Raw genomic sequence first — 13,874 nt, 5'->3', positions numbered from 1 at the left:
CTTGCCCTACGAAAGACTCGACTGTTGTTTAGGTATCTGGTGTGTGGAGCTCACTGCCTATCAGGCCAACTAATATTGTCCCATTGTTTCCTTGTATTCCCTCTCTCCTTTTCACTGTTCGTACTCGTAGTTGTAAGTGCTTTGGACTAGAGACTGTCTTTTTGTTCTGTGTTTATACATCACCTAGCACAGTGGGTTTCTGGGCTGGGATTGGGACTTCTAGACATTATGGTTAAAAAGTTAGTAGTCACACATTAACCTTGAATGGTGCCATTAAAAGCAGGTAGACTTTCTCCAAACAGCGATACCTATTCAAGTGCTCTGTTTCTTTTGAATTCAGCCCCTCAAGTTTAGTAAACTGAACAGGCAATTCATCACCTAGTTATTTAATTCAAGATGTCTTGGGCTGTATCTTTTTTCCAGCATCTCAAAATCTCACTTGTTGGCAGTTGATTGCAGCAGTCCTGTTATTCTTATTAAATATATTATTCTCCTCAGTCCTTTTGTTGATTAACTGTGGAAGATCGAAAGATCGACATGGTACAGTTAATTAACTTTTACAAATTTGAGTTTTTCTATGCACTCTGACAGGCTGTGCTTCTGGACACATTAATAAATGGCCAGTTTTCTGGAATACTGCGCCCTTCCTGCTTCCTTTCATTACATTAGCCAAGGTTCCACTAGATGAGACATTTGTAGTCTTAAGACTTCCTGCCGAGGTTCAGACTTTGTATTTTTGACATTGAAGCTGTCGTGTTCCTGAAGCTACTTAATTAGAAACACATTTATTTCAGTGTATACTGGAGAAGGCTTGGACAGCACAGCCGGGCACATGGGGAAGTTGAGCGTTTGTGCAGCTGGCAGCTAAACGAATGGTTTACACTTTGAGTTTAAAATTGTTGGACACTTTCTTGCCCCTGGAATGTGGCCATTAGAAATAAAGCTGTATGTGTAAAGGACATCTCTATTTCCCACAATTTAAAGCATACCAGTGACAAATAAAATACCCTCCAGTTTGATGGCATTAACCTGTAATGCATACACCTCGTAACACTGCACAAGTTAGTGTTCAAGAGCATGATTTCAAATACTGCTTCTGACTGCTAGGTCTCCCAATGAACCAGAAACCCCAGAGTTCTCCCTGCGCTAAAGAAACGAAAGGAGAGAGTTACTTTCTAGCAAGTGGATACTTTTAAATTGCTGTGTTGGAAAACACCACGGTGGGATCATTCTTATGGCTCCCAAAAACTTAGTAACTCACAATGTGAAATCAAACACTTCAGTGAAAAAGTTGAGTTTGTAGGATATTGAAATTTTTATGTAGAATGTCTTTTTACAAAGTGATTCAAAGTTTTGATTGTAGACTTCCTAGGGCAGGGGCTACCTCCATCTTTTTAGCAGCTAGTACAATGAGGGCTCTTGGTGTTCAGTGATGGTGGTGAGGAAAAGTTCCTGTATAAGATTTTGGTAGTTTTTTTTTTCCGTTAACGCTGCCAGTGCAACATTTTTGAGCTGCTGTCTGCTCTTCCATGAGAAGGCAACATAGTAGATTTTGAGTCAAGTCACTACAATGACATCTCTCTCCCTCTCTTCACATAAGATGAGAAGAACGAACCTTCTTCAGTAAATCTACAGTCCAAAATCAAATGAGGGGTCATTTTACCCAGTCCAGAGAGGAAAAATGATGTGTGCCCATGTCCTTTCAATTTAATAGTCTGTTTACATTGGAGGGATCAGCAATGAAAATAGAAGCTTTCCCAGCTTAGTTGACTGGGAGTCCTCCAATAAAGCTAGATATGCTAGATACTGTATGCCAAAAGATCATTTTCCCCTTCAGGGTCTTTTTTGTATTAACTTGTCCTGTTCTGACTGCTGTCAATATTTTCGTCAGGACAGAAAGTGGAACAGACCAACTTGTTGCCTTAACGTGCTGCATGATATCGGGGAATTACACACCCAGATCTGGGGGCAGATACTTGCTCTTAGAATCTGTTCACGTATTAATACAGTGCCTTTACGCCAAATAGCAGTTGCCAACTTATATCTTTTGGAGGTCATGGGGACTCTGGAATCATCTTCTAGTTGTATCCAAAGACTTTTTCTTAAACATTTCTAATGTGTGGGTGTCACTTACCATAAGAATCTGTTGAATTCAGAAGTTAATATTAAAATGCTCTCTTTTTGTAATGCATGTACCCAGGGACTTGATGGCCGGTGTCACTGGATGATGCATATAAAAGTAAATCAACACATACTACTCTGTATGGATGACCCTCTACACTGGGGTGGGCAAAATACAGCCTAGCTCATGAGGCTACTCTATCCGGCCCACGGGGCCCCTAAATAATTTGGAAAATTAATATTTCTCTGCCCTTAGTTCCTGTCAAAAAATGACAGGAACCAAGGGCAGTAGGACCCAGGGGAAGCCTAGAGGGCTCCAACAACAGCGGGGCCTGCCTGGCCCCTCTCCCGCCGCCCAACTGGAAGCCCCAGCCCCAGGGGCTGCTTCCCCCCTGCACTCAGCTTTTCCCTGGGCTCCTTCCCTGCACAGAGAAAAGCGGCCCTTTGCCCACCCCATGGCCAGCGCCCCGTGCTGCAGGCACTCGCAGCCTGTGCGGGGCTGTCTGGAGCAGGCACAGGCAGCCCCAGGCAGGCTGCGAGTGGCCGCAGTGCGGGGCGCCGGGCATGGGGTGGGGAGGGCTGCTTTCTCCCCTCCTCCCCGCACTCAGCATTGCCTTGTAACCCAGCCCCACTGCCAGGCTGGCAGTGGGGTGGGTTACAAGCTGGTGCTGAGCATGGGGAGAAGTGGCCCCTCGCCTGCCCCTTGGCCAGCACCCCGCGCCACAGCTGCTCGCTGGGTAAGCATCCCTCCGCCCAAAATAATTGCCTGTCCCTGCTCTACACAATTCCACTAGAAGACTCTGGGATCTACAGATATCCAGTGTTTTAGTTCTGGATCTCTCTGTCTGTGTACTGAGCTGTATGCTGGGAATTCTCTGTGTTTGTTTAAAAATGGAACAAAATACAGATATTTGTTTGGTATTTAACTGCTATTGTTTAGGTGCTGCAGCTCTACCATGCAAGCTGTAACATGAATTCATTAAATAAAGAGAAACATTGGCTGAAAATGAAGAGAAGGATATATTTTTCAGTTCAGAATCTGGATTTTTGTTTTTGAATAAAATCTAACCCTGTATCCAGTATCTGCATTGCAGCTGATCTTGGAAGCAGTGTCTGTTAATTATCTTTGGCATTATCAGAATATAAACCAGCTGTTTGTTTTTCTTTGCAGTGCCCCAATGCCCTACCTCATTGGAATACACTTAAGTTTAATGGAGGTAAGTCTTCCTCGCCAGCTCTGAGTAGTCTGTATTTTTGTGATTTAGTCCACAGTTCAAGTGGTTACATATGTGTTTAACTTGAACTTTAAATATGTGACTAATCCAGCTAACTGGAATTGGTTGTGTGATTTACACATTTAATTTTAATGTTTGTATCACAAAGCTTCACTTAGTTATTTTTGTAGTCCTTTGGGTAAACTGCCTTTGATTCCATTTTCAAGCCAGATTCAGCAACTGGGGCATGTGGCATCCATCTCCTCACCTTGTGTGGTGTGAAGCTTATTTTATTTAACCAGCTTGCCACGACTGCATGCAACTGTCTGGAGGGGCAGTTTGACTTCAGTAACATAAATAGGGACCAGGCTGTACTTTGCCTTTTCTAGACTGTTATAGAGTAGTCTTATTAGATTAACACTCAAAAGTTGTACAAGTGGGTAGCATCTGTGTTTCCAAAAGGTGCTGGATGGGAATATTTTACTCTTGGTCATTCATGCCCTGTAAGAGGGGCATTTGAAAAACATGTCAGTTCTGGAAGTGGGGACAAGTTTTCTGTGGTTGGTGTTCAGAAAGCATGCAAGCCTCAGCACGGGTTAGGATTTTCCAAGCTTGGTGTCTAAGGAGCTACCGGTGCTCCGTACCTCTGTAAACTATCTCATTTGTTGTATGTCTTTAAGCACTCCAGTTGAATGTGTGAGCTGTGCTGTACACTGTCTTACAGCGTAGCAGGCACTGAGATACGTACCACATAAAATAGTATATGATACAAGAACATTTGGAATCTACATCAAAACCAAGCATGGGTCACAGATTTCCTTTCCCCTGTATGTCCTAGCAGGGATCATCCAGGGTGGTGTTCTCCCAAGAGCCATAGATCCCCGTGCTTGTACTACTTTATAAAGCTCTATCATGCAGGGCAGCAACTCATAAACAGTTTCTCACAGTGGGTCAAATGGAGTCTGACATACACGTTCCGTTTTAAAGACCTTTAAAGTTGCACTTATTTGCTGAAAAGCAGCAAATTCTGTGGGCCCTGGAGCCGCTCTCACTTTTAAATTAAAACTGTATTCCAATCCTTATCTTGCATATGATCTCACGCACTTGTGACAAGGAAACAAAACCCAAACAGTGTATTTTGAATCCATGCTCAATCCACCACACCTTGCTTGAAGCTAGAAGCCAGGAGATTGGGAATTCTCATCCTAGCTGGTTAAGCAAGTCATATAATCTGTGCGCCTTGGTTTCTTCATCTCTAGGACAGGGATGATAACAACAGGCATATTGTGAAGGCAGATGTTTTCACAATTTTATTTAAAAAACATGCCATTCAGGCATTAAATAGCATTTTAGTTACCACACTAGAGCCTACAGCTGTTGATACTTTTTCCCAAGTACAAGAATGGACTCACCCCTCCAAACCCCCTCTCGTGAGTTCCTGAAAATGATCTACCATGTAAATGTTGTTCTTATGTTGTAGATCAGGGGTGGGAAAAATGCGGCCCGGGGGCCGGATGCGGCCCGCCAGGCCATTTTATCCGGCCCACAAGGGCCACTAAAAAATTTAGAAAATTAATATTTATCTGCCCCTGGCTGCCTGTCATGCGGCCCTCCATGGCTTGCCAAAACTCAGTAAGTGGCCCTCCGCCCAAAATAATTACCCACCCCTGTATAGCTGATAGGTCTCCCTTTCACTTATAGAAAAGATTTACTAACCTTGTTGTTCTCTTATAGTTCTGTGGTACAGCTGGTGGGAAGGGAACAAGTTGTACTGTAGATTGCCTTTTTAATTCATCTGTCTGTTGTTTCCAACAATGACCAGTGCCAGATGGGGATAAAATGATGCACAGAATGAATTAAAGAAAGGATTGAGGGGGTGCCCAGTTTAAGATCAATGAGTCAGATTTCCTGACTGTGAGGAGTGGGCCTGACCCTGCAAGTTTGGATATCAATTTTCTAAGTTTCAGAAGCATTTGCATCCAGTATCCTGGTTAGGATGAGGTGCATCATATTTTTCTGTCTTGGGAGAAATATTTTGTTTTCCTTTTCCTTGTAAAAGACTTCAAGTCTCACCGTGGAACGTGTGATTTGATGCATTTGATCAGCTAGAACCAGATCCCCCCCATTTAGAACTCAGCAGAAGAAGCCTTTCTTCCTCAGAAGCTAGACAGGATGTGCATACGATTTACTCCTGTCTGTAGATGGATTTTGATGCCCCTCATACTGCTAAAAATACTACGTTGATTGGTTGACAGCACAAGATGGTGATGAAGATTAATGGGTGATCTTACAGTGAGGACATAGATTTGTTTCCTTGTCCTGTGCAAGTGCAACCTGCATACATTCTAGATTTACATGACATTTAACTCTCTCTCAAACACCCGGATAGTACAGAGATGGAGCCATGTAAATATCTAAGGGGAAAAGATTGGGTTTAGTATCTGACGTAGCCAGGATTGCTTTCAAATAGCATGCAGGCATATTGGCAAAGCCCTGGTATTTAGGGAGCCTGTCCTCTATTAGCTCCTAAAGGTACATTGTTTGTGTCTAAAAGGATTCAGTTTATCTCCTGGATATCTTTGCCATTGCCATTAAAAAGCCACACACACAATAGGCTATTTGATTTATTATTTATTTGTAAGTAAAAGTATACTTTCTCTGTGCCCAGGCCAAAGGAAGATGGACTTTTGTCAAATTAGGCCATTATTGTAGTTTATCTGTTGTTCTGGTTCTGCTGCTGAAAGCCCACTTCCCTTTGTGCCTTTCTCTGTACATAGAAAAATGTATTGAACCTTACAGTTCTCTTAGCAAAATACTGTAGAAACCAAATACTTCCTTGTGTCCTAACAATCGTGAATCATTAAATGTATTCATTAGGACAATCTTTCTAAAATAAAATAAGTTTAAAGAGCAATTAAAATGATACTCTAATTGCCTAATGATTTTTATTCAGAGCAATACAAAATAGTTTATAAAAAAAAAAAAGTATATAAATCGCATCCTCTGTGTCTTGCAAAGCATTTGACACATGCACGTTATGGGAGCAAGGCAAGGCCCCAAGACTAGTCTTGCATTTGGGTTCAGGCAGGTGGATCCTGAGCCTGTGTGGGATCCATGGAAGTCACTGAGGCTCCACATAGGTCAGAGGTCTGTCCTTGCAGCTCCGGCAACCAAATCGGACGTTACTACAGGCAGGGTACCGAATTACTTGGGTGAGAGCCTACTGTATACAGATGTAACTAAGGTGGAAATAAAAGGCTAAAGCATGGTTAACTTGGAACATAAGAATTGGCTTACTTGTTAGAGCCTGTTTCCTTGAAAGTACCACTGCATTTTTTTAAGTTAATCTTCCCTTTCCCCCAACTTAAATGTTTTTTTAAAAGATACCCATGTTTTCTGCCTCTAGAGCCCTTTCCAAACAGCCGTGCACCTGAAAGTTAGCTGTGAGTTTTGGCATTGTTGGCGGAGCAGTTACTTTAATGAAAAATGACAATTTTTTCTTATGATTAAAATATCAAACGGATCCATTGACTGTTAAGTCTAATTTGCTGTGACTGAAATGTTCTCCAGTGAGATAAGATAATCTCCTGTTATAGGGCAGAGAGCTCCAGCTGATTTATGAGAGAAAATCTTAGTAGAAAATACAGAACTGTGTGGTGCTGTTATTTTTCAGCCTTTCTATCATCACCTAGTTAGTCATTCTTTATAAGATTTCCATTTAGCAATCCATAAAGCAACTTCAAAGAAGACTGAAAGTTTATAAGCTGTTAGATAAGCAAGGCTTGGGCTATTACATGAATAATAGAGCTCACTTACGGTACTAATCAAATTCATATTAGACAAAGATAAGTAAGTAGTACTGATAAATAGCAGAGAGATAAGAAAATGGAACCATCTCAAATGAATTTGTCCCATCTTCAGTCTTCCGGTTTTGTTACTAACCCTATATTAAATGTTATTTGGGAATTTGTGATACGTTTAGTTGGCCAGTGTGTTGTAAGTAATGGCCGGCTTAGCTGGCAGCCTCTGCACACTGTGTCATAGGACAGAATTGGTTTTAGTTCCCATTTGTGTAGCTGAGGTTATTAGTGTGGCGGTGCTGATGGAAGAGGAATACCTTTGACCTAGTGGAATACTTACTGGAATTGAAACGCATGTGGTTTCATTTAAGCATTTGGGGATAGTCCTATGTAGCAGTCAGATTCTGAATGGTTGACAGTGCAATCTTCCATTCAAGGCTTTCCACAGTTACAGAAGTTATACAATAATGCATCTCTTAGTCGTGCTTGATTCAGGGCACAAAACTAATATTTGCTTAGAAAGAAAGCCAGTGGCAGCATAAACAAAAAGACAGTTCTGTACCTTTAAACTGTCATCACTAGACCGTCTTCATCTGTAGTAGAAGTAAGCTACATTGGCCAAATTCATGGACATTTAGTTTGTATATAAAATATTTCAGTTGAATTTATCAGCAAGAGAAAAACACTATTTTCTTTTGCTGCCCCCAAGCAACATGGGCCATTACCAGCATTGCAAATCCTGCATCTGTTCAGTGAAGCAAACGGTTAGTTTCAGCCCAGTGAAAATAGATGTGGTCGTCATAGCATAACGTCTAGATTCACTAAACTTCATCTTAAATCTTTAATTTGGTAGAACACAATAAGTGTGATAAGAATGTGTGTAGTGTAGTAGCCCTTCCCATATGTAACCCGCTGTATCTGAGTAAACAAGAACAGGGTGGAAAACTTTCGTCCGGAGATCTAGAGACTACCAAGTGTGCGCGTCTGAAAAACACGTGCACGCACTTTATGTTAAATTCTGGCGGCGACTATGAAGTCTTTGGCATTAGCCTTGGGCCTTTCTAGTTGTAGCGCTAATACTATTTGTGAAGGGCCTATCTTGTGAAGTTTAAGTGTATTATCAATCTAATTTTTTTAAGAATTGTATTTATGGAATTGTGGAACTGTTTTCCAAATCTTAAAATAAGGAGCTTAATGGATATTGGGGAGAGGAAGGGGATTTTTAAATTCAACTCCTGTTGAAAGCGAATTTTGTTATGCACATTTATACATATACATATGCAGACACATTGCTGGTATAAACACAATTTTGGCAAGCATTGCTGTGCATGGTCTAAGGGGTGTGGATAAAATGTGTCATAAATGCTTGAAGTCATCTGTAAAACAGTCTATTGTATTGCTGAAAAGTGTTTGTAAGCACGAGAGGAACGACTTTAGATTTAATAAGAGATTTGTCATATGACATTACGTGAAGTTTTAAGAAAGATCTTTATCGTATTCAGCACTGAAGAGCTTTCCAGTAGGTGCAGACATTTTTTCCTTCTGTCCAGTAGCATTGGATCGTATCAACACTAGTGATTTTTGTCACTCAGTTTGCAGCAGCTGCTTGTGATAAGGATCTTGAGAATCACCTGTGTAGGATCAGGGCTACTGCACATCAAGGTTAGGAGATTGGCGGAAGAGTGGAAGATGCACAGGGGGGGGTAGCAGCCCACCTGCTGTGCAAGGATCAAAGGGTTGAAAGGTCAAAGGGCACATCTAGCTTAACCATATCTGTCTGTTGAATAGCGATTTCAGATTGTAAATCTAAGAGCGATTTCATTAAGTCCTTCTGGCTGCTGTTGGGGCATGAAATAATAAAATTTTATATCCGTTGCTTTTCCTGCTTCTGGCAGCCAGATTGACACATTGCTGTCTGCCGTGTAGTGGTGTTCTTAAGTAAATAAACTATAAACATTAACCCTGACGGATGGAGGCAGGAGCGAGGTACTCATAAAGCACAGGGATCTCAAACTTACTGTTGTGAACGACACTTTGCATTCTAAGAAGGTATAACGTAAAACTAGGTACTGATGAATGGATGCCTATATTTCTGTTTAAACTTTAGAACAGTTATAACCTTGACAGGGGAGAGAGAACTTAGCTCAGTGTTAATATGTGCTTGTCAGCATTAGGATCTAGTCACAAAAAGCTACCATTAAATTCAATTCATCTTAAAATTCTCTAAACCTAAAACAAACAGGGACTTGAACTATTTGCTTAAAAAAACTAGTGCCAATAGTTCCATCTTAAATATAGAGTGCATTATTTGAAGCTCAAACATCATAGTGAGGATCTGCAAATGAAGCTAACTGCAAACGAGTGTAACAGTGAGCGAGTTGTACAAATGATGGGAAGTGCAAAAAGTAAACAAGGAGTATAAATAGTGATACCAACATGTATTAAAGTGGAAGTTAGCTATTAATGGAACATAACGTTGTTTCTAGTGTATTATTGGCTATGGGCCCTTTTCCTCGGTACAGTATTTTTATACTTTCTTTGGAATGTAGTTTTTGCAAACTCTTAAATAATATAGCTTAATTATCTCAAGTGTTTGGCTGCTCAGGAGTAGGACGAATCCCACTAACTGCTGCTTATTTACTGACCTGGTGTTTAAGGCCCCCTGGAGTTTGTTTGAAAAGTTAAGAGATTTTCACAGTAAAGGTGCCATTTCTGAAATTTAAAGTGCTCTTTTCACCAGGAGATAAGTTCACTCTGATTAAGTCAGTAATTCTTACTAAGCCATGTTTATGGAGGCTATAAACAATGGGTTCAGGGCGCTTGTTAAACCAGGTTTCCATACCGCTCCACTCTTTAAAAACTGACATTTAAAATAAAAGGCAGGTGGAGATGCTAGTCCGGCACACTGTATTTTATTATGGATTAATGATGACTACTAGGAATCCAGTTAAAAGGGGGGAGCCTTCTTTTTGTGTGCAAATGACCTCAACCTTCGCTATAGACTTTTGAATCAACACATAGTCTCAAAGTTTATAATTAAATTCGATGTGTAAACTCCAGTGTCCACATATGAATCGATACATTTTCTAAGATGCAATGAGTGTATTGCACAAAGTATATATCCCACTTTCATAGGTGGGAGCTTATCCTGCTACTCTAGAGATGTCGTTTGTAAAGTACTTAACCAACCCGCTCCATTCCTTTTGCTGTGCAGCACTTTATTTCAGGTATTTTGTCCAGCTAGTCAAGAGGCTGTGATAAATTGAATATGATTATTTGTGGCTTATAAATGGGGAGAAACAGTGACAGCATGTATAAATTGTAGCTATGGAAAATGGATGGAGTTACAGCTCATGGAAAGTGGTGTGTTATATAGGTGTATTCAATGTGAACAGCAAACCTAGAAGCTGGGGAATTGTAAGTGTGTAAGAGCCTAGAAGCTGACTCTTTATTTTGCTCATGGGACTGCTAGATACTGGCTCAAACTAGTTACAAGTATTGTGAATGGAAGGACTCTCCTTTGCAGTGAAATCATTGTCTTAATAAACATTGAGCTTTTTCCAGAGAAGTTGCATCCTTTGCTCCCACCGGGCCATAGCACACAGGAGCTTAGTGCCAGCCTTGCTTTGAGTGACCAAGGTAATGCTGGGCCTTGTGGGGAGGTGAATCGGACTGACGAGCACGTACTATCCTTGCATCCAGATCTGCTTTCTTGGGTGGTAATTTCAGTAGTAGAATCTGCCAAAGCCTGAGATGAACCTGAGCTTTAGATAGCAAGTCCTGCCAAGACTGTATGTGAATGGCAGTGGAAATCCACATCATTTTGCTGATAGATGATGAATCTGCATCTGCCCCAGTTACAAAAGCATTCGCTAGCAAGTTCCCCTGCCTGTATGCCTGGGTCACTGCTGGTTCTGCAGCAGGATTTCAGGGGAAGTTTCAAGCCTTCTGTCTTGTCCTTCTGGCACTTGGTTTTGACAAGCTTCTGGCTTTGGTTAAGCGCATTGCTAAAGACCTTTTTGTTGAAGCTTTCAAGAGTCCTTTGAGTATAAGTGAGATTTTTAATTTTCTGAAACAGGAAGGAGCAAATCAGTTTGTCTGCAGCTTCCTGACTCCCAAAAGAAGCAAGACTCCTGGGTTACTTTAGAGTTTATCAGATGCATGCCAACTAAATGACCTTTTGGTTTCTGAGGGTGGGGAGGGAAGTAAGTACCTTGCTTTTCATGAAGTACTTGTGTTTCTTTTGTGAGGAAGGCAGTAAATGGAATATCCTTCCTTTAAAATCTGACACAGTACTTGGGCAGGACCTCATTTTAAATGCCTTAGATGGCCTGCTCCTTTAAGAAGGCCCATTTAAGTAGCAAAGTCACTTCATTAATTTTAAGAAAACCTAAGGGAAGTATTTTAACAAAAGAGATGCCCCTGGCTAGGTTTTATGCATAAGACAAACTTGTTCATAGCACATGATGCTTAAGCAGATCGTGGGAGATTTTTAAATTTGTGGCAGGGAATACAACAGCCATTTTTTTCTATTTAGCATTAAACATTGGATTAATAGTGAACATTTATGCTGTTGTTTCTGAAATATTGGCTCCAAAGTACAGACTTGGCTATTTAATAAATAGCTGGGCATTTTTGTTTTTTAATTCAGGATCTGTCCTGGAAATCGGTGGACTTTTGATGCCCAGAACTTTTAAAAGTGCAAGCTACTCATGTTGCAGTCCCTCTTGCACCAATGTGTGTTAAACATCTGTTCTGGCTGCGTCGTGACACCGTGCTTAAATTGAGCTGAAGCACTGGCTTAAGACCTGAATCTCCATGGTTTGAGGGGCAAAGATTAAAAGGGCTTCCTCAAACAGCTTTTAAGAGTAGCCAGGCTGTTTATTTAGGAGACTGGCACACTTCTAGGAAGATAATATTTTGTTTACTATTTAATGGAAAATCTCCCTGATCACACGTTGTAGTTCCATTTTGGATTTTTTTTTTCTAATTGGATATAGCATTTGATGCTAATGACTTGACTAATGCCCAGGTATTGTCCTTCTTGGAGCTGATCCAGTCAGCGCCGTGCCGGAGCCCCAGCACCAGACGTAGCTCCCTCGTGTTAAAAACGATTCAAATGTGCCAAATTCCGTGCTTTGATGCCCTCTGGGGTGACGCTATGAAACCTCTTCTGTGTTTGAACCCAGTGAGCAGTGTCTGGAGGAGAGGCTTCATGTCTAATTTTTCAGCCACTGCAAAGCCAGTTTCTGAACTCTTGATCGTTTTAATATTGAGGAGCAACCACAGGTAATCACATTTTTTCCCCCACATGGTTCTTCTGTATCTTAGTCTTGGCTTTTGTTGCTGGCCCTCAACTGAGAGCTGTCACCATGTTTTCTGGTTTTTTGCTACCTTTCTGAGGCCAGGAAGATGCAGTGTTCGAGTACAACTTGCTGGGCCCTGCTCTCTGGAGTTAAGCAAAGTGACTCCTTGTTCATTTTGAACAGGCTCTTCTGCTCCTTTCTAACTTCCTCCCTTTCTCTTTTTCCAACTACTTTCTTTCATACGCCCTTACTTTTTTGCCTGGATTTGTGCCAGCATAAACTGGTGACTCTGTCAAAGTCATTAGTGCATCCCAAGTATCAGTCTGAGTCATCTTGCTCTGGAAGCATTTTGAATATGATGTTTTTGTAGAAGATCAAACAATGTTGGATCCCTGCTTCATAGGAAGCCCCTCTTTCCTCCCCCTCCCTTCCTGATACTGTAGACATTTGGTGAGGGTGGCTCAGCTTTCCTAGGGGGAAGAATTTCCATTTTGGGGTGAGATTACGGTGGAGATTCAGCTGTCTGAATTATAGTTTCATAGTTTCATAGTTTCAGGGTCGGAAGGGACCTAATAGATCTTCTAGCCCGACCCCCCGCCAGGGCGGGAGAACAACCCAAAAACACAAACAAAACCACTCACCCTAAAAACAAAAACGGGACTCAAATGAGTCCAGCCAGGTAAGTATCCAGCCTCTTCTTAAAGATCCCCAGGGTAGGGGCCAGCACCACCTCCCTTGGAAGTTGGTTCCAGCTCCTAGCCGCCCTGACTGTGAAGTAGTTTTTTCGGATGTCCAATCTGTACCTCCTCTCCATCAACTTGTGCCCATTATTCCTTGTTATGCCAGCAGGGGCTAGGGGAAACAGCGTCTCCCCCAAACCCTTCTGGTTCCCCCTAGTGAGTTTATAGACGGTCACCAGGTCCCCCCTCAGCCTTCTCTTGTGGAGGCTGAATAGGTTCAAGTCCCGCAGTCTCTCACTGTAGGGTCTGCCCTGTTGTCCCCGGATCATGCGGGTGGCCCTCCTCTGGACCCTCTCCATGTTGTCCACATCCCTCCTGAAATGGGGCGCACAGAACTGGACACAATACTCCAGCTGCGGCCTGACCAGCGTCGCATAGAGGGGGAGGATCACCTCCCTGGCTCTACTCGAGATGCACCTGTGGATGCACGACAAGGTCCGGTTAGCCCTGCCAACCATGACCTCGCATTGTCGGCCCATGTTCATCTTGGAGTCAATAATGACACCAAGATCCCTTTCCGCCTCCGTGCTCTCAAGTAGGGAGTTCCCCATCGTATAAGTGTGCTGCTGGTTCCTACTACCCAAGTGCAGCACCCTGCACTTGTCCGTATTGAAACGCATCCTGTTCCTGTCTGCCCACCCCTGTAACCTATCCAGATCCTTCTGCAATCTCTCTCTCCCTGCTAGCGTGCTC

General features: G+C 42.1%; 1 protein-coding gene across 1 annotated transcript in view; it reads left to right on the top strand.

Annotated features, from left to right (window-relative positions):
* The window catches only part of DENND1A (DENN domain containing 1A), a 274,774-nt gene that overhangs the window by 151,261 nt on the left and 109,639 nt on the right, over nt 1-13,874 (top strand). Inside the window, 1 exon segment of the mRNA XM_025194283.1 lies at nt 3,293-3,338. Coding sequence (XP_025050068.1) covers nt 3,293-3,338 — 46 coding nt within the window.

Source organism: Alligator sinensis, unplaced genomic scaffold (genome assembly GCF_000455745.1).
Source record: "Alligator sinensis unplaced genomic scaffold, ASM45574v1 scaffold611_2, whole genome shotgun sequence".
Classification (NCBI taxonomy): domain Eukaryota; kingdom Metazoa; phylum Chordata; order Crocodylia; family Alligatoridae; genus Alligator; species Alligator sinensis.
This window is presented reverse-complemented; position numbering and strand designations above follow the sequence as displayed.